The sequence below is a fragment of the Ranitomeya imitator genome, chromosome 5 (assembly GCF_032444005.1).
Source record: "Ranitomeya imitator isolate aRanImi1 chromosome 5, aRanImi1.pri, whole genome shotgun sequence".
NCBI lineage: Eukaryota > Metazoa > Chordata > Amphibia > Anura > Dendrobatidae > Ranitomeya > Ranitomeya imitator.
The window spans coordinates 78,792,171-78,813,566 of NC_091286.1; the positions used below are offsets into that span (position 1 = coordinate 78,792,171).

The following is a 21,396-nucleotide window of genomic DNA, read 5'->3' on the forward strand; positions in this document are numbered from 1 at the left end:
AGAACTCCCTCTGGATTCCTCTCCTTGTGCTATGACTTCGTTTCTCACTCTCAGCAACACAATTCTCTTCGTGTCCTTTCTTAGGATGCTGCCGCACGTCGGGGCAGGCGCAGCTCCGTAACCCTCTATCTAGGCCTCTGACAGGATCCCACCCCTGTCAGGGACCTCTGTCTGCAGCTGTTTGATGTTCCTCATTTTCTCCTGTCTGCCTGACAGGTGCTGCCTGGGTGAAGCCCAGTCAGATTCTGCCTAACTTCCTATCCAGACCACCAGTTTTACCTAATTGTGAGTAGGGCCCTACTAGAAAGGAGCAAAGCTCCCCCTGGTGGACTGGAGTGTGAAATGTGTTGTGTGGTTTGTGATACCTGGTAAGGTGATCTCCTTTATTGCCTCCAGACATAACATCACTCCCCCTGGTGGAAGAATGACATTACTGCAACTACCAGGACCCTGGGGCGCTGCACTTGCAGACATGAAAACAAGAGCTGCTTCCTCAAGAGCCAATGAACTTAGTTTTTTCCTTTTAATAATTACAATTCTATTTGTTTCGTAGTTTTTGTGTGCAGAATACATTTTTGTTAACACATTCTATTTTGCTAACAGCAGTTATTAACCCGGGCGAAGCCGGGTAGTACAGATAGTATGTATGCATGTATCTACTATATAATTGTCTAAGGGTCACTTCCATCTTTCTGTCTGTCTTTCTGTCTGTCACGGATATTCATTGGTCGCGGCCTCTGTCTGTCATGGAATCCAAGTTGCCCACGACCATTGCCGCTCCTTCCTCCCTGCAGTCAGTGCCCGCTCCATACTCCCCTCCAGTCAGCGCTCACACAGGATTAATGGCAGCGCTAATGGACAGCGTTATGCCACGGTGTAACGCACTCCATTAACACTGCTATTAACCCTGTGTGACCAACTTTTTAACTATTGATGCTGCCTATGCACCATCAATAGTAAAAAGATCTAATGTTAAAAATAAAAAAATAAATAAATCATCATATACTCACCTTCCTTGCACCGCTCCGGTGATCGGTCCATGCATTGCGATCTCGCGAGATGATGACGTAGCGGTCTCGCGAGACCGCTACGTCATCATCTCGCGAAACCGCAATGCACTCTTGAGACCGGAGCGCGCGAGGAACGTCGGTAAATGCTTCCTGGATCCAGGGGCCAACGGGAGGTGAGTATATAACTATTTTTTATTTGAATTCTTTCTTTTAACAGGGATATGATGCCCGCATTGCTATATACTATGCGGGCTGGGCAATGTACTACGCAATATACTACGCGGGCAGTGCAATATACTACGCGGGCTGTGCAATATACTACGTGGCTGGGCAATATACTACGTGGGCTGGGCAATATACTACGTGACTGCAATACACTACGTGGGATGGGCAATATACTACGTGGACATGCATATTCTAGAATACCTGATGCGTTAGAATCGGGCCACCATCTAGTGTATATATATTTATATATCTATATGTACAGTATATCTGAGTTTGCATACATCCATCTTCACTTTCAACCTGCAATTATGTGGCTTTATACTGTATAGTATTACACTATACCTAACTTTACAGATAATATTGCAATCACTTATTTTCCTGATACACTTCTCAATTTTCAAAGTGCAACACCATGAAGGAAAAGTAGTGGAATTCTAAAAATCACAGGATGGATAGAAATATTAATAAGTAACTGATGGGAAAAAAATGTTCACAAATAATAATAATAATCTTTATTTTTATATAGCGCTAACATATTCCGCAGCGCTTTATAAGTTGCACACATTATCATCACTGTCCCCGATGGGGCTCACAATCTAAATTCCCTATCAGTATGTCTTTGGAATGTGGGAGGAAACCAGAGAACCCGGAGGAAACCCACGCAAACATGGAGAGAACATACAAACTCTTTGCAGATGTTGTCCTTGGTGGGGTTTGAACCCAGGACTCCAGCGCTGCAAGGCTGCTGTGCTAACCACTGCGCCACCGTGCTGCCCTACAAAGTTTTGTTTTATTCAGTAGCGAAAATGGGTGCCATATGCAGAAATCCCAGCACTTGCATGACTTGGCTGCTGTCAATGAGGTTATCGGCTGAGGAATATTCTGCCCTGCTTAATGACCTTGGTAAATCATCAAGATCCATTGCTGGCAGCTCCCTTTCCAATTGACGGCCAATGATGTCCAAGACGTGCTTGCTAGGAGATGAGTAAGGAGACCATGCAGACCATGGGAGCATGTTTAGCTCACTTCGACAATTACCATAGATGCGCCTTAAGTGTATGCACCCTAAGTATTTGCTGCAGACATTTCTGCTGAAAATACTAAAGTGTGGACAGGAAAAACGCACCATTAAATTTGTGCGCTTTTTATGTGGTGTTTTTAACGCATTTTTTCCCCCATTCATTAGAATGGGTGAAGAATGCTGAAATAATTGACATGCTGCAGATTTGAAACTGGTTAAAATCTCCAAGGAAAAAATAAGCAACATGTGCATGAGATTTCAGGAATCTCATTCACACTGCTGATACCAGGAATTTCTTCAGTTTTTGTGATGAAGCTGCATGGGGGAAAAAAGCAGCAAAAGGGAATCTGTGAGCAGGATTTTGCTATGTAATCTATGAACTGCCTGATCTGGGTTGAGATCCTGAATCCCGTGATGTATCACTTACTGGGCTGCTTGGTGCAGTTTTGATAGATTCCCTGTTTTCTTTGATGTAGATCAGGGGTGTCAAACTGCATTCCTCGAGGGCCTCAAACCATGCGTGTTTTCCAGATTTCCTTAGAATTGCACAAGGCTGGAATCATTCTCTGCAGGTGATTAAATTATCACCTGTGCAATGCAAGGAAATCCTGAAAACATGACCTGTTTGCAGCCCTCAAGGAATGCAGTTTGACACCCCTGCTGTAGATGTAACATAGTAACATAGTTAGTAAGGACGAAAAAAGACATTTGTCCATCCAGTTCAGCCTATATTCCATCATAATAAATCCCCAGATCTACGTCCTTCTACAGAACATAATTGTATGATACAATATTGTTCTGCTCCAGGAAGACATCCAGGCCTCTCTTGAACCCCTCGACTGAGTTCGCCATCACCACCTCCTCAGGCAAGCAATTCCAGATTCTCACTGCCCTAACAGTAAAGAATCCTCTTCTATGTTGGTGGAAAAACCTTCTCTCCTCCAGACGCAAAGAATGCCCCCTTGTGCCCGTCACCTTCCTTGGTATAAACAGATCCTCAGCGAGATATTTGTATTGTCCCCTTATATACTTATACATGGTTATTAGATCGCCCCTCAGTCGTCTTTTTTCTAGACTAAATAATCCTAATTTCGCTAATCTATCTGGGTATTGTAGTTCTCCCATCCCCTTTATTAATTTTGTTGCCCTCCTTTGTACTCTCTCTAGTTCCATTATATCCTTCCTGAGCACCGGTGCCCAAAACTGGACACAGTACTCCATGTGCGGTCTAACTAGGGATTTGTACAGAGGCAGTATAATCAGTGGCGTAGGAAGGGGGGTGCGGGGGGGGCGGTCCGCCCCGGGCGGCACAATGCTGGGGGCGGCCGGCGCTGCAGGAGAAGAAGATAAAAAAAAAAAAAAGACGCCCCTTTAAATCTTCGGGCGGCGCCGTCCGCCGCCACGACCAGGGCCAGCTCCCCCCACCCCCGGGTCCCGCCCCCGCCCCCCCCGCTCTAATACTCACCTCTCCTGGTTCCTGCGGCTTCAGCGTCCTCTGACTCTGCGACGTCTCAGGGCAGAGGGCGCGATGACGTCACTACTGTGCGCGCCGCTCTGCCTCTCTGTCCTGAGCGTCGCAGAGCCGGAGAGACGCTGACTGCACCGGACCTGCGCTGGGAACGGGAGAGGTGAGGATTTTACTTTTTTTTTTTTTTTCTTTATGTCTGACTGTCTGGGGCTGGGGCAATGCTGGAGACCATGGGGCAGATTGCTGGACACACTGGGGCAGTACTGGAGACCATGGGGCAGAATGCTGGACACACTGGGGCAATACAGGAGACCATGGGGCAGATTGCTGGACACACTGGGGCAATACAGGAGACCATGGGGCAGATTGCTGGACACACTGGGGCAATACAGGAGACTATGGGGCAGATTGCTGGACACACTGGGGCAATACTGGAGACCATGGGGCAGAATGCTGGACACACTGGGGCAATACTGGAGACCATGGGGCAGAATGCTGGACACACTGGGGCAATACTGGAGCCCATGGGGCAGAATGCTGGACACACTGGGGCAATACTGGAGACCATGGGGCAGAATGCTGGACATACTGGGGCAATACTGGAGACCATGGGGCAGATTGCTGGACACACCGGGGCAATACTGGAGACCATGGGGCAGATTGCTGGACACACCGGGGCAATACTGGAGACCATGGGGCAGAATGCTGGACACACTGGGGCAATACAGGAGACCATGGGGCAGATTGCTGGACACACTGGGGCAATACTGGAGACCATGGGGCAGAATGCTGGACACACTGGGGCAGTACAGGAGACTATGGGGCAGAATGCTGGACACACTGAATACTGGAGACCATGGGGCAGATTTCAGGACACATTGAGGCAATGCTGGAGACCCTGGGGCAGACTTCTGGACATACTGGGGCAATACTGGAGACCATGGGGCAGATTGCTGGACACACCGGGGCAATACTGGAGACCATGGGGCAGAATGCTGGACACACTGGGGCAATACAGGAGACCATGGGGCAGATTGCTGGACACACTGGGGCAATACTGGAGACCCTGGGGCAGATTGCTGGACACACTGGGGCAATACTGGAGACCCTGGGGCAGATTTCTGGACACATTGAGGCAATGCTGGAGACCCTGGGGCAGACTTCTGGACACACTGGGGCAATGCTGGACACTGGGGCAGATTGCTGGACACACTGGGGGTAATATACTGGACACACTGGGGCAATGCTGGACACTGGGGGTAATATGCTGGACACACTGGGGCAGACTGCTGGACACACTGGGGAAAGGCTGGACACTGGGGCAGATTGCTGGACACACTGAGGGCAGATTGCTGGACACACTGGGGGTAATATGCTGGACATACTGGGGCAGATTGCTGGACACACTGGGGGTAATATGCTGGACACACTGGGGCAGATTGCTGGACAACATGGGGGTAATATGCTGGACACACTGGGGCAGATTGCTGGACAACATGGGGGTAATATGCTGGACACACTGGGGGCAGGACTTGAGGCATGGGCAGAATGTAGATACGGGGCATGATTGGAGACACGGGGCAGGATTGGATCATGGGGCAGGACGGATACGATGGAGGCTGGTGGGGCAGGATGGGGAGATCATATGGGGTAGAATGGATACTCATGAGGGCAGGATATGACAACATATGGCTGGAGCCAGGAATGAGATAAACGGGGCCAGGGTGGGGAATATTATTACCATAGGGGATAATTAAGGGATATTGTTACTGCAGTGATGTATTTATTTTATCTTTTGAGTATACTGTTTTAAATGGGGGGGCGGTCCTGTTACTGTGCAGAGTGACACTATATCACCTTTTTTTCTTCATGTGGTGTAATGTAGAAGTTGTGAAAAATTAAGTAATGTGTTCTGCAAGCGGAGCTCGAGATAACTGTGTTATTTCCTGCAGAAACGAGTCCTGGCTGGAAGGAATGATGGCGGTCTGTGCTGGATGAAAGATGAAGGACTTCACCTAGAGACGTCACTGGTGAGTCAGTGTTACCTATACACTGACACTATACACTGTATACTATATAGAGGTCCTGTGTATAATGTCACCAGTGATCTCTGTATTACCTCTACACAGACACTGCATACTAAGTACAGATCTCCTGTGAATACTGGCACTTATGGTGATAGTATTGTGGTTTTTTTTTTATTACTGATCAGTATTGTAGTATTCAGTCACTATGTGGTGGTAATATGTGGTCTGGAAATGGTGCGGTGGTATTTGTCCCTTGTATGTAGTATTATTCGGTCACTATGTGGCCTGGTCATGGTGTGGTGGTATTAAGTCACAGGTGTGGCATGTGGGGGTGACACCATTAGGCCCAGTTTAAGTTATACAAAACAGGAAAACCATTTTTGGTAACCTTTGTGTGTATTGAGCTGGGGGGGGGGATGGGGGGGGGGGCGCCAAACTCGGGATCAGCCCCGGGCGGCAAAAGCTCTAGCTACGCCTCTGAGTATAATGCTCTCATCATGTGTATCCAGACCTCTTTTAATGCACCCCATGATCCTGTTTGCTTTGGCAGCTGCTGCCTGGCACTGGCTGCTCCAGGTAAGTTTATCATTAACTAGGATCCCCAAGTCCTAACTCCCTGTCAGATTTACCCAGTGGTTTCCCATTCAGTGTGTAATGGTAGCAGTGCTCAGAATTTAGGCCAGTGTATAACCCCGCCCACACCCATGATTGGCAGCTCCCTGTGTATTCTGTACATTGCCAGTAAGCCGTGAATCAGAGGTGGGGGCGGGGTTACACATTAGCCTGACTAGCTTATACATGAGACTTAGTCCTGCAGTGATAATCTCCTGCTGATAAAACACTGATTGTTTTGAAACTACAGCCCACAACCTAATAAATGACATATCACTGGAACTAGGGTTTCCACCCATACATTATGCTGCTCTCCGATTACGTTACCATAACCTTCTGATATATTCCCTTTAAAGTGTAATCGTCATTTTAATTTTTATTTCCTAAATCAACAATGCACATGAAAATAAGAAACTGTAATATATCTTATCAGAGAAATCTACTTCTTTCTCTGCTAGAACTGATGATTCATCCTCAAAATGTTTAATTCACGAGTAAAAATTAAAGACCGGTTATCCCATTACTGAGGTAGGAAATGACAGGTACTGATGAGATTATATGTAGAGGTGAGGACTGGAGGATGAGTTCCTCCTTCATCCCGTCTACATAGCAGTTACTACTGATAGACTCTTATCCCTGTAATGTAATAATCTGTCTTCACTGAATACATATTTTATCCTTGAATTGAGAATTCTGAAAAAAAAAGATCCACACAGGAGGAGAAAGAAGCGGATTTCTCTGATACGGAATAGAGTAGCTGTCATTTTAATTGATAAGTCCTATAATGACCAGATAAAGCCTTGACCTGAAATAATGTTACTCTTCATTCACATAAGCACAAACCGCTTTATGCTGGAGAGTTGCCTGAAACTGGGAATACTTTCATAAAGACCTTTCATCATGGTTATGTGTTAAACTGGCCACATTATGATAGTGGCTGAAGATCTGATTAAAATGTATATTTCATATCTCACCTCCATTGCAGGGACAATAGTTGGAAACTGTATATGATCATTTCCCTTTCAACCAAGGGGACATTAGCGGAGATTATTTTCTGGGGGTGTTTACTTTTTCAACTGTATGACAAATCATAAGCAGACAGTGACATACAGTGGAGGGTGGGTGAAATGCCCACAGAGAAGCTCATAACCGCAATTTTCAGTCTGATCTGATAAGAATGATTTATGTAACTGATCTCCATTCTGGTATTTACTGTGATTACCAGCGCAGGGGAGGAGAGTGGAGCTGTGTGTTATTACATACAGGTCCTTCTCAAAAAATTAGCATATAGTGTTAAATTTCATTATTTACCATAATGTAATGATTACAATTAAACTTTCATATATTATAGATTCATTATCCACCAACTGAAATTTGTCAGGTCTTTTATTGTTTTAATACTGATGATTTTGGCATACAACTCCTGATAACCCAAGAAACCTGTCTCAATAAATTAGCATATCAAGAAAAGGTTCTCTAAACGACCTATTACCCTAATCTTCTGAATCAACTAATTAACTCTAAACACATGCAAAAGATACCTGAGGCTTTTATAAACTCCCTGCCTGGTTCATTACTCAAAACCCCCATCATGGGTAAGACTAGCTACCTGACAGATGTCAAGAAGGCCATCATTGACACCCTCAAGCAAGAGGGTAAGACCCAGAAAGAAATTTCTCAACAAATAGGCTGTTCCCAGAGTGCTGTATCAAGGCACCTCAATGGTAAGTCTGTTGGAAGGAAACAATGTGGCAGAAAACGCTGTACAACGAGAAGAGGAGACCGGACCCTGAGGAAGATTGTGGAGAAGGACCGATTCCAGACCTTGGGGAACCTGAGGAAGCAGTGGACTGAGTCTGGTGTGGAAACATCCAGAGCCACCGTGCACAGGCGTGTGCAGGAAATGGGCTACAGGTGCCGCATTCCCCAGGTAAAGCCACTTTTGAACCATAAACAGCGGCAGAGGCGCCTGACCTGGGCTACAGAGAAGCAGCACTGGACTGTTGCTAAGTGGTCCCAAGTACTTTTTTCTGATGAAAGCAAATTTTGCATGTCATTCGGAAATCAAGGTGCCAGAGTCTGGAGGAAGACTGGGGAGAAGGAAATGCCAAAATGCCTGAAGTCCAGTGTCAAGTACCCACAGTCAGTGATGGTGTGGGGTGCCATGTCAGCTGCTGGTGTTGGTCCACTGTGTTTCATCAAGGGCAGGGTCAATGCAGCTAGCTATCAGGAGATTTTGGAGCACTTCATGCTTCCATCGGCTGAAATGCTTTATGGAGATGAAGATTTCATTTTTCAGCACGACCTGGCACCTGCTCACAGTGCCAAAACCACTGGTAAATGGTTTACTGACCATGGTATTACTGTGCTCAATTGGCCTGCCAACTCTCCTGACCTGAACCCCATAGAGAATCTGTGGGATATTGTGAAGAGAAAGTTGAGAGACGCAAGACCCAACACTCTGGATGAGCTTAAGGCCGCTATTGAAGCATCCTGGGCCTCCATAACATCTCAGCAGTGTCACAGGCTGATTGCCTCCATGCCACGCCGCATTGAAGCAGTCATTTCTGCCAAAGGATTCCCGACCAAGTATTGAGTGCATAACTGAACATTATTATTTGTTGGTTTTTTTGTTTGTTATTAAAAAACATTTTTATTTGATTGGATGGGTGAAATATGCTAATTTATTGAGACAGGTTTTTTGGGTTATCAGGAGTTGTATGCCAAAATCATCAGTATTAAAACAATAAAAGACCTGACAAATTTCAGTTGGTGGATAATGAATCTATAATATATGAAAGTTTAATTGTAATCATTACATTATGGTAAATAATGAAATTTAACACTATATGCTAATTTTTTGAGAAGGACCTGTACTCTGTTCTGCATCTGTATCAGACATCGGGGAATAATGCCCCAGTACCTAGGATAGATGCAGAGAGATGTACAGCCATAGATCAAAGTGTTGGCACCCTTGAAATTGTTCAAGGAAATGGAGTATTTCTCCCAGTAAATTATTGCAATTGCACATGTTTTGTTACACACGTGTATATTTCATTTTGTGTGTATAGGAACAACAAAGAAAAGGCAAATTGCACATTATTTCACACAAAAAAAAACCAAATTGTTTGCACTCTCAATATTTGGGTGCATACACTTTGGAATAAATAACTGCAATCCGTTGTTTCCTATAACCATCAACAATCTTCTTACACCTCTCATCTAAAATTTTGGACCACTCTTCTTTTGCAAACTGCTCTAGGTTTCTCACATGTGAAGGCGCCTTCTCCCAAAACGAATTTTAAGATCTCTCCACGGCATTTATACTGCATCAAAAACATACAGCCAGACTTGGTTGGTTAGTAATAGCATCGCTATATTGCTCCTGTACTGCAACAAGTCCACCTGAGGTGGGCAAATTATCCTGCCATACTAATCCTGCAAAGTTTTCTCAACAGGGATATATCCTAGGTAATTTAAAATGGGCAAGGCGCATGGTAAGGGATGGGGAAGTGGATTTGATGTTGATGGTGAGCTCAGAGGCCAAGGCATGGGCAAGGTGAAATTGTGCCTGCTTCGGGAGCACAACAAAAGCACATATCCGGTCGCCCTATCTTCCTGTCCCACCTTCCAGGGGGACGCGGAACACCACTCTTGAAGCCAGACCAGTGTGAAAAGGTTATTGGATGAATAGCAGATAATGCTTCCAGTCACTTTGCCAGTACCACCCTGTCTACTACACGGTCCAGCCTCATTAGCCGTGATTCTGAACCACATATTCCCCAGCCTGTTCCTCTCCCCATGCCAAGTGATCCTGCACTTGATCTGAAGGGCTGCTCACATTTCCATGTATAGATTCTGGCCTCTTGCTCTGCCCATTTCAAGCGGGACATGAGGAGATCACATGTAGCAATGCCCAAATATTTTTAGCAGCCACACTCACAAGAAGGCGATAATGGGAAACTGCAATTACTGTCGCAGGAGGTGAATGATGAGGAGACACAATTGCCAACTACTGATGTTGTTAAGTCACCTAATCGGGTGAAGGACCAGGGTGCAGAAGTGGAAGAAAAGGTGGTGGACAATGAAGTCACTGACCCAACCTGGGAAGGTGGCATGTAAAGTGAGGATAGCAGCACACAGGGGAAGGGATCTGCAGCACCACAACAGTCAGGAAGAGGCAGCGGGGTTTCCAGAGACACAAGATGGGAGATGGGCAAGTTTTCCCCAGAACACCAATACAGGTGAAGTTGTCAGGCCAAGGTTTAGGTGTTCCTGAATCTGGCGCTTTTTTTAAAGACAAAAAAGAAGAAAATGTCCAGCTTCACCGAATTCGTAAAAAATAGTTTTCTTTATTCACAAACTTAGCTCCCTCATGATTAAGGGAGCTTAGTCTCCAGAAACGCGTTGAGATTCTTACCCATTTGGTTTGTGCTGAAGTCTGTATCCTCCATGTTTAAAGTTTGTGAATAAAGAAAACTCTTTTTTACAGATTCGGTGAAGCTGGACATTCTTTTTTTTTTTGGACTTTATACGCTTGGACACAGCGGGTCCGTACTCCCGAAGATTGGTTTATGCATCATGGGTGAGCTGGTTTATATTCCTTCTTTCTAACTTTTTTTAAAGACAGCCTAGTTAACCTCAAAAAAGCCATTTGCACAAAGTGCCATGCCAGCATAATAATAATATTTATATAACACTACCATAGTCAACAGTGCTTTACAATTTGCACACATTACCATCGCTGTCCCCGATGGGGCTCACAATCTACATTCCCTATCAGTATGTCTTTGGAATGTGGGAGGAAACCCACACAAACACGAGGAGAACATAGAAACTCTTTGCAGGTGTTGTCCTTGGTGGGATTTGAACCCAGGACTCCAGTGCTAACCACTGAGCCTCCGTGCTGCCAGGGCTTCAGCAGGGGCAGCACAATTACCAGCCTGACGACCACCAGCAGGCTCAGGCACATGACAACAAAGCACCTGACTAGTTGCACCAAATGACAGGGTAGAGAAACAGTATCTGCGAGTGACACTACTACCTTTTCCTCTGTTCTAATCCACACCAATCCACTGTCCATGGCACAGGCGAAGATGCCTCCCACTCTGCACCTGTTGCTGCACACTTGCAACCACCGTTACCAACCACATCACTGTCTTAGCGCAGCACTCAGTTGTCCTGACCCCAGTCCTTGAATCTCAAGCGTAAATACGCAGCCACCCACCCACCTACCCACCGGCATCAAAACTTAACGGCCACATTTGCAGACTGCTTGCCATGGAAATGTTGCCCTTTAGGCTTATGGAGAAAGAAGCTTTCCGCAACCTCATGGCTGTGGCTGTCCCTCGATACTCGGTCTCCAGCCACCACTATTTCTCCTGGTGTGCCGTCCTCGCCTTAGACAAGCACGTGTCCCATAACATCAGCCGTGCCATGACCAACGCTGTTACTGGAAAGGTCCACTTAACTACAGACATATGGACCAATGCTTGTGGCTAGTGATGCTAAATTTCTCTGACAGCACACTGGGTAAACATTGTGGAAGCCGTGACACAATCAGACCATGGGACGGAACATGTGCTAAAGACACCGAGGATTGTGGGTCCTGCTTCAATCAGGATTTCCCCCACCTTCTACAGCAGTTCTTGCACCTTCTACGCCTCTTCATCACCCTCCATCTGTGAAACGTCGACATCAGTAGCAAGCTAGAAACACTACCTTGGCCAAGTGGCAACAGGCTCTGCTGAAGCTAATCTACTTGGGTGACAAATCTGTTGTGAATTCTGTTGTCGAGCTCCCTCCTTGAGGTCGTGAATGGTACTTCGGTGAGTTCGGTCCGTGGGCTCCCTCTGGTGGCTGTGAGTGGAGCTGCTGCTTCTGAGGTTCCTTACACAGGTGACGTGGTTTATCCTTTGGTTGGCTTCTCTATTTAACTCCACTCAGATCGTTACTCCATGCCAGCTGTCAATGTTTTTGCATTGGTTCAGTTCGCTCCTGGATCTGTCTGGTGTCCTGTCTTCTCCTGCAGAAGCTAAGTTCCTGATTGTTATTATTGCTCATTGTTTCTTTATCCAGCTGGTTATCATGATTTTGTCTTGCTAGCTGGAAGCTCTGGGATGCAGAGTGGCACCCCGCACCGTGAGTCGGTGCGGAGGACCCTTTTGCACACTCTGCGTGGTCTTTTGTAGGTTTTTGTGCTGACCGCAAAGATTCCTTTCCTATCCTCTGTCTATTTAGTAAGTCTGGCCTCCCTTTGCTGAAACCTATTTCATTTCTGCGTTTGTGACTTTCATCTTTACTCACAGTAAATATGTGGGGGGCTGCCTATTCCTTTGGGGAATTTCTCTGAGGCAAGGTAGGCTTTATTTTCATCTCTAGGGCTAGCTAGCTCTTAGGCTGTGACGAGGCGCCTAGGGAGCGTCAGGAGCGCTTCACGGCTATTTCTAGTGTGTGCGATAGGATTAGGGTTTGCGGTCAGCAGAGCTCCCACATCCCAGAGCTAGTCCTGTATGAGTTTAACTATCAGGTCGGGTGCTCCTAACCACCAGGTCATAACACAAATCACACACCGCCGCAGAGTTGTTGAAAGGTCTAACAGACCAGACTGTTCTGTGGCTCTTGCCCCTGAACCTACAACCAGGCATGGTCGTGTGTGACAATGGCCGTAACCTGGTGACAGCTCTGAAGCATGGTAACTTCACACATACCAAGCATAACCCAGATGCTCAACTTAGTAGTTCAACGGTTTCTCAAAACCTACCGAGATCTGCCTGAGCTACTTGTGAAAGTATGCTGCATGTTTGCCCATTTCCGCAAGTCTGCTATAGCTGCCGCGGCAGTGCTGCAGCAGGCAGCAGTGTTTGTAACTTACAGCTCATTGACCGGTGTGATGTCACCACGCATTGGAACTCAATGCTACATATGTTGGCAAGGCTTTGTGAGCAGCAGAGGGCAGTAGTTGAATACCAGATACAACATGCCCATCAGTATTCTGTTCAGCACATAAGAGCTGATGAGTGGGCATGGATGTCTGACATCTGTTCTTTCTCCAAAACTTTGAAGACTCGACCAAGATGGCGAGCGGCGATGACGCCATAATCAGCGTCACCATACCACTTTTCTGTCTGCTGAAATGCTCTCTGCTCATAATTAAAGAGGAAACTTTGCAGGCTGAGCAAGCTGAGATGGAGCAAGAAACTATACAGGGGATGCTACTCAGCCCTGCCTCATATCTTCTCACCTCGGATTAGGTGATAATGAGGAGGAGGAGGAACAGGAGCTGATTACCTGCGCTAAAGACGGTACTACCCACACTACCTTTATCCTGTCTGTTCAGCGCGGATGGCCTAAAGATGAGAAGAGGGAGGGAGAAAAGATGGACAGTCATCCTCTTGGTGGGGACACGGGAAGTCTTGGCTGTTGGCAGTCTGGCACACATGATCCAGTCTATGTTCCGCCGCCTTTTTCATGACCCTCGCATTGTATGCATTTTGGCCAACACTAATTACTGGTTGGTCACTCTTCTAGACCCATGCTGCAAGCAGAATTTTCCATCTCTTCTCATGGCGGAGAGGTCTAATAAAATGTGGCAGTACCAGAAGGCCATAGTTGAAGAATTATTAAAAAAGTTACCATCTGTCAACGCTGGTGGCAGAGGTCACAGTTCCTTGGAAAACCAAGGAGTACAGACAAAGGAGACACACACCAGATGCCACAGAGAACACTCTCAAAGGTCTGTGACATTTTTTCTCATCCTCCCAGCACCCAGACCCTGATGTGCGGGGCACTCTGACAAGGAGAGAAACGTTTTGGAAGATGCTGAAGGAGTACTTTGAATATCGTACCAGCATCCTCTGTGATTCCTCTGTGCCTTACAACTATTGGGTATCCAAGCTAGACATGTGGCATGAACTGTCTCTCTACACCTTGGAGGTCCTGCTCTGCCGCTAGCGTTTTGTCAGAGCAAGTTTTTAGTGGTGCGAGGGGTATTCTAACTGATAGGCCCATCCGCCTGTCAACTAAAAATGCTGACAGGCTGACTCATATAAAAATGAATAAGGGCTGGATTGGCACACACTTCTCAATACCACCGGACAGCAGCGGAACATAAACGCAAATCCAGTGTGTTTTTTTCTTGTCTATTCCCATGCACCCCTTCCCACCCAAACATGGGTAAATGCTTCAGGAGTTCATATTTTTTGTGTCATCTTCCTCCTTCTCCACCACCACCATAAAAACAGGATGATCATGTTACACTCGCTATCAATTTTTTAAGACTGTTTATGATACCCGCGTTAAGAATTTTGAGAGGCCTACCTCTAACATTCTTTGATGTATATGTATATGCCCCTAGGGGGAAATGTTTTTCAGCCCATGCACTTAATGCATGCGCAATAAGTCTGGGATACCCACTCCTTAATAATGGGGAAAAATGTTTTCTGAGGAACTACAGTAGGTCACTTCAAAGGGTATTGCAGTGCCTACTTCTCATTTTTGGCATCCCTTGCACTTAGTCGATACGCTTTACCAGTGTAGGAGACTTAGTCCTTAATAATAAGGAAAATATTTTCTGAGACGGACACTATTGTTAGGGGGGCCTCTGCCTGTTGCTGTGAAGGCGTTCATACCATCCAAATTTAGAAAGAAAGTATTGACTTTCTTCCATTTAGGCCTCACACAATCACAGCGAGGCCTTTATTCTTATTTTCGTTTTCTACCAGAGCTCCTGTCCTTAATTCTTTATTGAAGTCTTGACATGACAACATTAGTCTCATTTAGTTTTCTTGAAATGTTCCTTTAAACTGTTTTATTGGTCTTTCTGATCAAGCAAATTCTGTTAATTATGTCCACATGGTTGTGGGGAGACTCTGGCCATGAGACGTAGGTATATGACACACACATAGCTGCAGGATGTCATATAGTACATAAATAGGGGAATTATTTGCGAATGCATGTTTGCCCTCATTCAATATGGCCGCCAATACAGCGCTCACAGAGGAAAAAAAAAAAAAAAAAAGACTACATCTCCCATGAAGCAACGCGACATCGCCTGACATAGACGGTGGCCGGAGAGAGTCAGTGTTGGTGTATTGGTGCAGCAGACAGGACAGACTGCGCTGCAGGTTGTAAGGTTCGCGGAGATTCCAGGGAACAGACATGGACAGCTCCGGCAAAGAGCGAGAAGCCGTGCAGCTGATGGCCGAGGCCGAGAAGAGGGTGAAGTCCTCGCAGTCCTTCCTGAGGGGTCTCTTCGGGTGAGAGCAGGAAGGAGGAGGAGATGGGGATGCAGGTTGCATGCATGGAGGAGGAGGAGGAGATGGGGATGCAGGCTGCATGCTTGGAGGAGGAGGTGGGGATGCAGGCTGGATGCATGGAGGAGGAGATGGGGATGCAGGCTGGATGCATGGAGGAGGAGGAGATGGGGATGCAGGCTGCATGCATGGAGGAGGAGGAGGAGGTGGGGATGCAGGCTGGATGCATGGAGGAGGAGATGGGGATGCAGGCTGGATGCATGGAGGAGGAGATGGGGATGCAGGCTGGATGCATGGAGGAGGAGGAGATGGGGATGCAGGCTGCATGCATGGAGGAGGAGGAGGAGGTGGGGATGCAGGCTGCATGCTTGGAGGAGGAGGTGGGGATGCAGGCTGGATGCATGGAGGAGGAGATGGGGATGCAGGCTGGATGCATGGAGGAGGAGGAGATGGGGATGCAGGCTGCATGCATGGAGGAGGAGGTGGGGATGCAGGCTGGATGCATGGAGGAGGAGATGGGGATGCAGGCTGGATGCATGGAGGAGGAGATGGGGATGCAGGCTGGATGCATGGAGGAGGAGATGGGGATGCAGGCTGGATGCATGGAGGAGGAGGAGATGGGGATGCAGGCTGCATGCATGGAGGAGGAGGAGGAGGTGGGGATGCAGGCTGCATGCTTGGAGGAGGAGGTGGGGATGCAGGCTGGATGCATGGAGGAGGAGAGGGAGGGAGAGGTGTTTTCCCAGCCACAGTCTGGGATACTGTGTCAGGCCTGTCACTGCCTGTCCATCACTGGTGCATAGATGTTTCCGTGTCCCTGTGATGTCATTATGTCACGACCCGTCAGCAGCAGACCGTCCTCTGGCTTCTATGTCGTGACGCATCCTGATGATTGCAGCGATCATCATCACATCTCGTCCATTGGGAATGGTGAAAATCTGCAGCATCTTGTCATTCACTCTGCGGCTTGTTAATGAAGTGTGTGGATGAGGTGTGTGGATGAGATGTGGTATGGCGCTGAAGATCCGCCGAGTGTCCGTGTGAACACAGCCGTAGGGTGGGGTGTGACGCTGCGGCCCAAATCTGCGCCCACCTGCATGCATGACTGAGCGCAGTAACACTGGCCCGTTACCTGTTCCACTCGTGGATCCGGTGGCAGCCCCCCCCTTACTGAGGCTGGGGAAGCACAATGTGTCTGCGGTGCAGGTTTTCCAAGATTTTAATGAAATTGTATTAACAGAGCATGGTGTTTGCTGCGATTTTCCAAAATGATGACAAAATTCTGTGATTTTGGAAATCTGTGAGGGGAAACAATGAACCACAAGCCCCACGTGAACACAGCCTGAGGACAACAGGCCAGAATGATGAAATGGAGCCTAGCTGTCTTGTTTTGTTACGCCCCCTGTAGCTTGGGCCGGGGTCTAGTGTCCTAGGGTCGGGGGCCAGACTTTGGGTCCGGCTCACATCTACATTGGAGGTTTCACCACAGAATTAATAATTAAAAAACACTAGAAGAATAAGCGCAGCCCATTTTTTCCATTACGATGGTAGACCCCATTATAGTGCATGGAGTCCATTGGGCGCCGTTATTTTCCACCACGTGACGGATCCCGTCATTGTACTGAATTGTGAGCCTAAGCTATTGCTATTCCTAATAACCTGACCATACAATCTCCCTCTCCCCATTCGGTGTGACGATCATGAGTGGTGTAAGCCGCTGCCAGGAACTTTTGGCACCATCTTATTTCCCTTGAGCTCGATAGCACATGCTGAAATCAACCGGCCTCATCCCAGTCCTAAACCGAACACGTCATGCTTGTCCTATGGTTGGTGGTTTCAGCTGATGTATATGGCACCTCTTATCATATGCCGCAGCACTTTACAGACATCATCGTCACGGTCCCCATTGGGGCTCACATTCTACATTCCTTATCCGCACGTCTTTGTATCTTGTAGCTCTATCCCAGGTTCCTCCTCGATCTTGTGACATCCTTGGTACACAGGGCTATGAGATCGCCCATGATTTGCTATATGTTGTGCATTTTCCTTTTCTGCCGCATATGAATACATAACATAGTCACATGATTATTATTGTTTTAAGTAATTTATTCTTTGGATGTCAGACAAAAACAGGATTATTGTGCTGCAGTAACTTCTGATGAGCGAGACGCGTTTCCAGTCCTCCCTGCGGCCCCGACCTCTGTCCGCAGCGGGGATCTGTCAGATCTCTCTGGGGACACACAACCCATCATTATTCAAGTTGATTCTTGTTAATCCAGACTTGTGAATGTACAAGCTGCTGATTTCATAGAGAAGATTGAGGTCAGGAGTCAGTTTTAGCTTCCATTATGCGCCACCTGTCCTTCACTGCTGCTGGGGAATTTATGGACAGGCTGGTGATGTTACTTGTTCGCTCTTTATAACTTCCGTCGCTGGAGATCACCGTGTGGCACAGCAGCAGAAGTGTTAATGACATCCAAGCTCCATTGTCTGCAGACAGCCCCATTTCTATAGCTGAAACATTCCCTGAAATTGCGCCACACTTATCCATGGGTTGTTTCTGGTATTGCAGCCCAGCCTGATTTACATGATCCAGTATCCGACTACAGTGCTGCGGTTTGTGGGCAGAAGGCAGTGATGTTATTTTAATCTTATACAACCCCCTTAAGAAAACAGCAGTATAGAGGTCACAACGGATCTATCTCCAGATTCCACCATACAAACTACATGCCTGATTAAAGGGATTAACATTGACCTATCTTTGCGTGGGACATACTCATAGGGAATGTAGTAAATTCCCTATAAAAAGCGTCTTTAGTGTGTGACGGCTGCCAATCATAAAAATCTGCTAGAAAACCCGCTATAAATAGTAAATCAAACCCCCTTCATCACCCCCTTAGTTAGGGAAAAAATAAAAAATTAAAAAAATGTATTTCCATTTTCCCATTAGGGTTAGGGCTATGGTTGTGGGTAGGGTTTTTGATTACATTTACGGTTGGGATTAGGGTTAGGGGTGTGGTTGGGGTTAGGGGTGTGGTTGGGGTAAGGGTGTGGTTAGGGTTAGGGGTGTGTTTGGGTTAGGGTTTCAGTTAGAATTGGGGGTTTCCACTGTTTAGGCACATCAGGGGCTCTCCAAACGCAACATGGCGTCCCATCTCAATTCCAGTCAATTTTGCATTGAAAAGTCAAACGGCGCTCCTTACCTTCCGAGCTCTGCCATGCGCCCAAACAGTGGTTTACCCCCACATATGGGGTATCAGCGTACTCAGGACAAATTGCTCAACAACTTCTTTTGGGGTCCAATTTCTTCTCTTACCCTTGGGAAAATAAAAAATTGGGGGTGAAAAATCATTTTTGTGAAAAAATAGGATTTTTTTTTTTTACCGCTCTGCATTATAAACTTCTGTGAAGCACTTGGTGGGTCAAAGTGCTCACCACACATCTAGATAAGTTCCTTAGGGGGTCTAGTTTCCAAAATGGTGTCACTTGTGGGGTGTTTCAATGTTTAGGCACATCAGGGGCTCTCCAACCGCAACATGGCGTCCCATCTCAATTCCAGTCAATTTTGCATTGAAAAAGTCAAATGGCGCTCCTTCCCTTCAGAGCTCTGCCATGCGCCCAAACAGTGGTTTACCCCCACATATGGGTATCGGCGTACTCAGGACAAATTGTACAACAACTTTTGGCATCCAATTTCTCCTGTTACCCTTGGTAAAATAAAACAAATTGGAGCTGAAGTAAATTTTTTGTGAAAAAAAGTTAAATGTTCATTTTTTTATTTAAACATTCCAAAAATTCCTGTGAAACACCTGAAGGGTTAATAAACTTCTTGAATGTGGTTTTGAGCACCTTGAGGGGTGCAGTTTTTAGAATGGTGTCACACTTGGGAATTTTCTATCATATAGACCCCTCAAAGTGACTTGAAATGAGATGTGGTCCCTAAAAAAAAATGGTGTTGTAAAAATGAGAAATTGCTGGTCAAATTTTAACCCTTATAACTCCCTAACAAAAAAAAAATTTGGTTCCAAAATTGTGCTGATGTAAAGTAGACATGTGGAAAATGTTACTTTTTAAGTATTTTGTGTGACATATCTCTGTGATTTAAGGGCATAAAAATTCAAATTTGGAAAATTGTGGAATTTTCAAAATTTTCGCCAAATTTCTGTTTTGTTTTTTTTTTCAAAATAAACGCAGGTCTTATCGAAGAAATTTTACCACTGTCATGAAGTACAATATATCACGAGAAAACTTTGTCCGAATCACCGGGATCCGTTGAAGCGTTCCAGAGTTATAACCTCATAAAGTGACAGTGGTCAGAAATGTAAAAATTGGCCCGGTCATTAACGTGCAAACCACCCTTGGGGGTAAAGGGGCTAAATGAGAAGGTGTGTCCAAACTTTTGGGCTGCACTGTGTATGTATATGTGTGTGTGTATATATATATATATATATATATATATATATATATATATATATATATATATATCTATATATATAATTGTCTAAGGGTTTTTCCGTCTGTCTGTCCTGGAAATCCCGCGTCTCTGATTGGTCGAGGTCGCCAGGCCTTGACCAATCAGCGACGGGCACAGCATGGCGACGATGATGTCATAAAGGTTGCCTCGACCAATCAGCGACGGGCACAGTCTGCCGCGAATTCGCCTCGACCAATCAGCGACGGGCACAGTATCGACGTAGATGTCATAATGGTTGCCATGGCGACGATGATGTCATAAAGGTTGCCTCGACCAATCAGCGACGGGCACAGTCTGCTGCAAATTCTGGAATCATCATTGTCCATATACTACGGGGACATGCATATTCTAGAATACCCGATGCGTTAGAATCGGGCCACAATCTAGTGTGTATATATATATGTGTGTGTGTTTATATATATATATATATATACATAATGCGTATATATGTATAGAGATATCTCTCTCTCTCTCTCTTTATATATATATATATATATATATATATATATTTATTTATATATACTAGCTATTCAACCCGTTCTACGCCCGGGTGACGAGCATTTATATTGGTATATGGTCTCCATCCTGGTATGTGCTGCTCCATCCTGCGTCCCCATCCTGTCATGTGATGGGTGTATGTACATTAACTGTTTGTTTTGCATAATTGTAAGAACATTTATGAGAACCTGATATCAATGGCAGACCTCTCGGATTTTCAAAGAGGCCAAATTGTTGGTGCTCGCATGGCAGACGCTAGTGTAACAGAAAGTGCCCGAATGCCTGGCGTGTCAAGAGGTACTGTCTCCAAAGTAATGACTGCATTTGAAAGAAAAGGAAAAACGTCCGCAGCAAAGCACAGGTCCGGCCGAAAGTCAAAGTTGACTGAGAGAGACCGTCGGACCCTAAAGCGAATTGTGAGAGAGGATGGCTCTGAAAATCACTGCTGAGCTCAATGAACACCTACAGAACCCAGTTTCCACGAAAACTGTTCGTCGGGAGCTGCACAAATCTGGATTCCATGGAAGAGCTGCAATTAGAAAACCGCTGCTCTCAATGGCAAATGTTTTCAAGCGTTTAGAGTGGTGTAGAAACCTCCAGAATTGGTCCCTCGAGCAGTGTAAACATGTGATATTCTTAGACCAATCATCGTTTACCCTATTTCCGACCTCCGGCCGAGTGTACGTTTGGAGACAGCCGAAAGAAGCATTCCATCCAGACTGCCTTCTCCCAACCGTAAAACATGGTGGAGGTTCTGTGATGATCTGGGGTGCTATTTCGTGGAGATCCGCCGGGCCAATGATATCC

The 21,396-nt window shown here is 46.2% G+C and overlaps 1 protein-coding gene across 1 annotated transcript in view; it reads left to right on the forward strand.

Annotated features, from left to right (window-relative positions):
- Positions 1-15,442: 15,442 nt before the first annotated feature.
- LOC138681380 (beta-soluble NSF attachment protein) overlaps positions 15,443-21,396 on the forward strand; it is a 41,291-nt gene continuing 35,337 nt past the window's right edge. Inside the window, exon 1 of the mRNA XM_069768840.1 lies at positions 15,443-15,620. Within this exon, the coding sequence (XP_069624941.1) occupies positions 15,523-15,620 (98 nt within the window). The 5' untranslated portion in view covers positions 15,443-15,522. The remainder of the gene's footprint in view (positions 15,621-21,396) is intronic.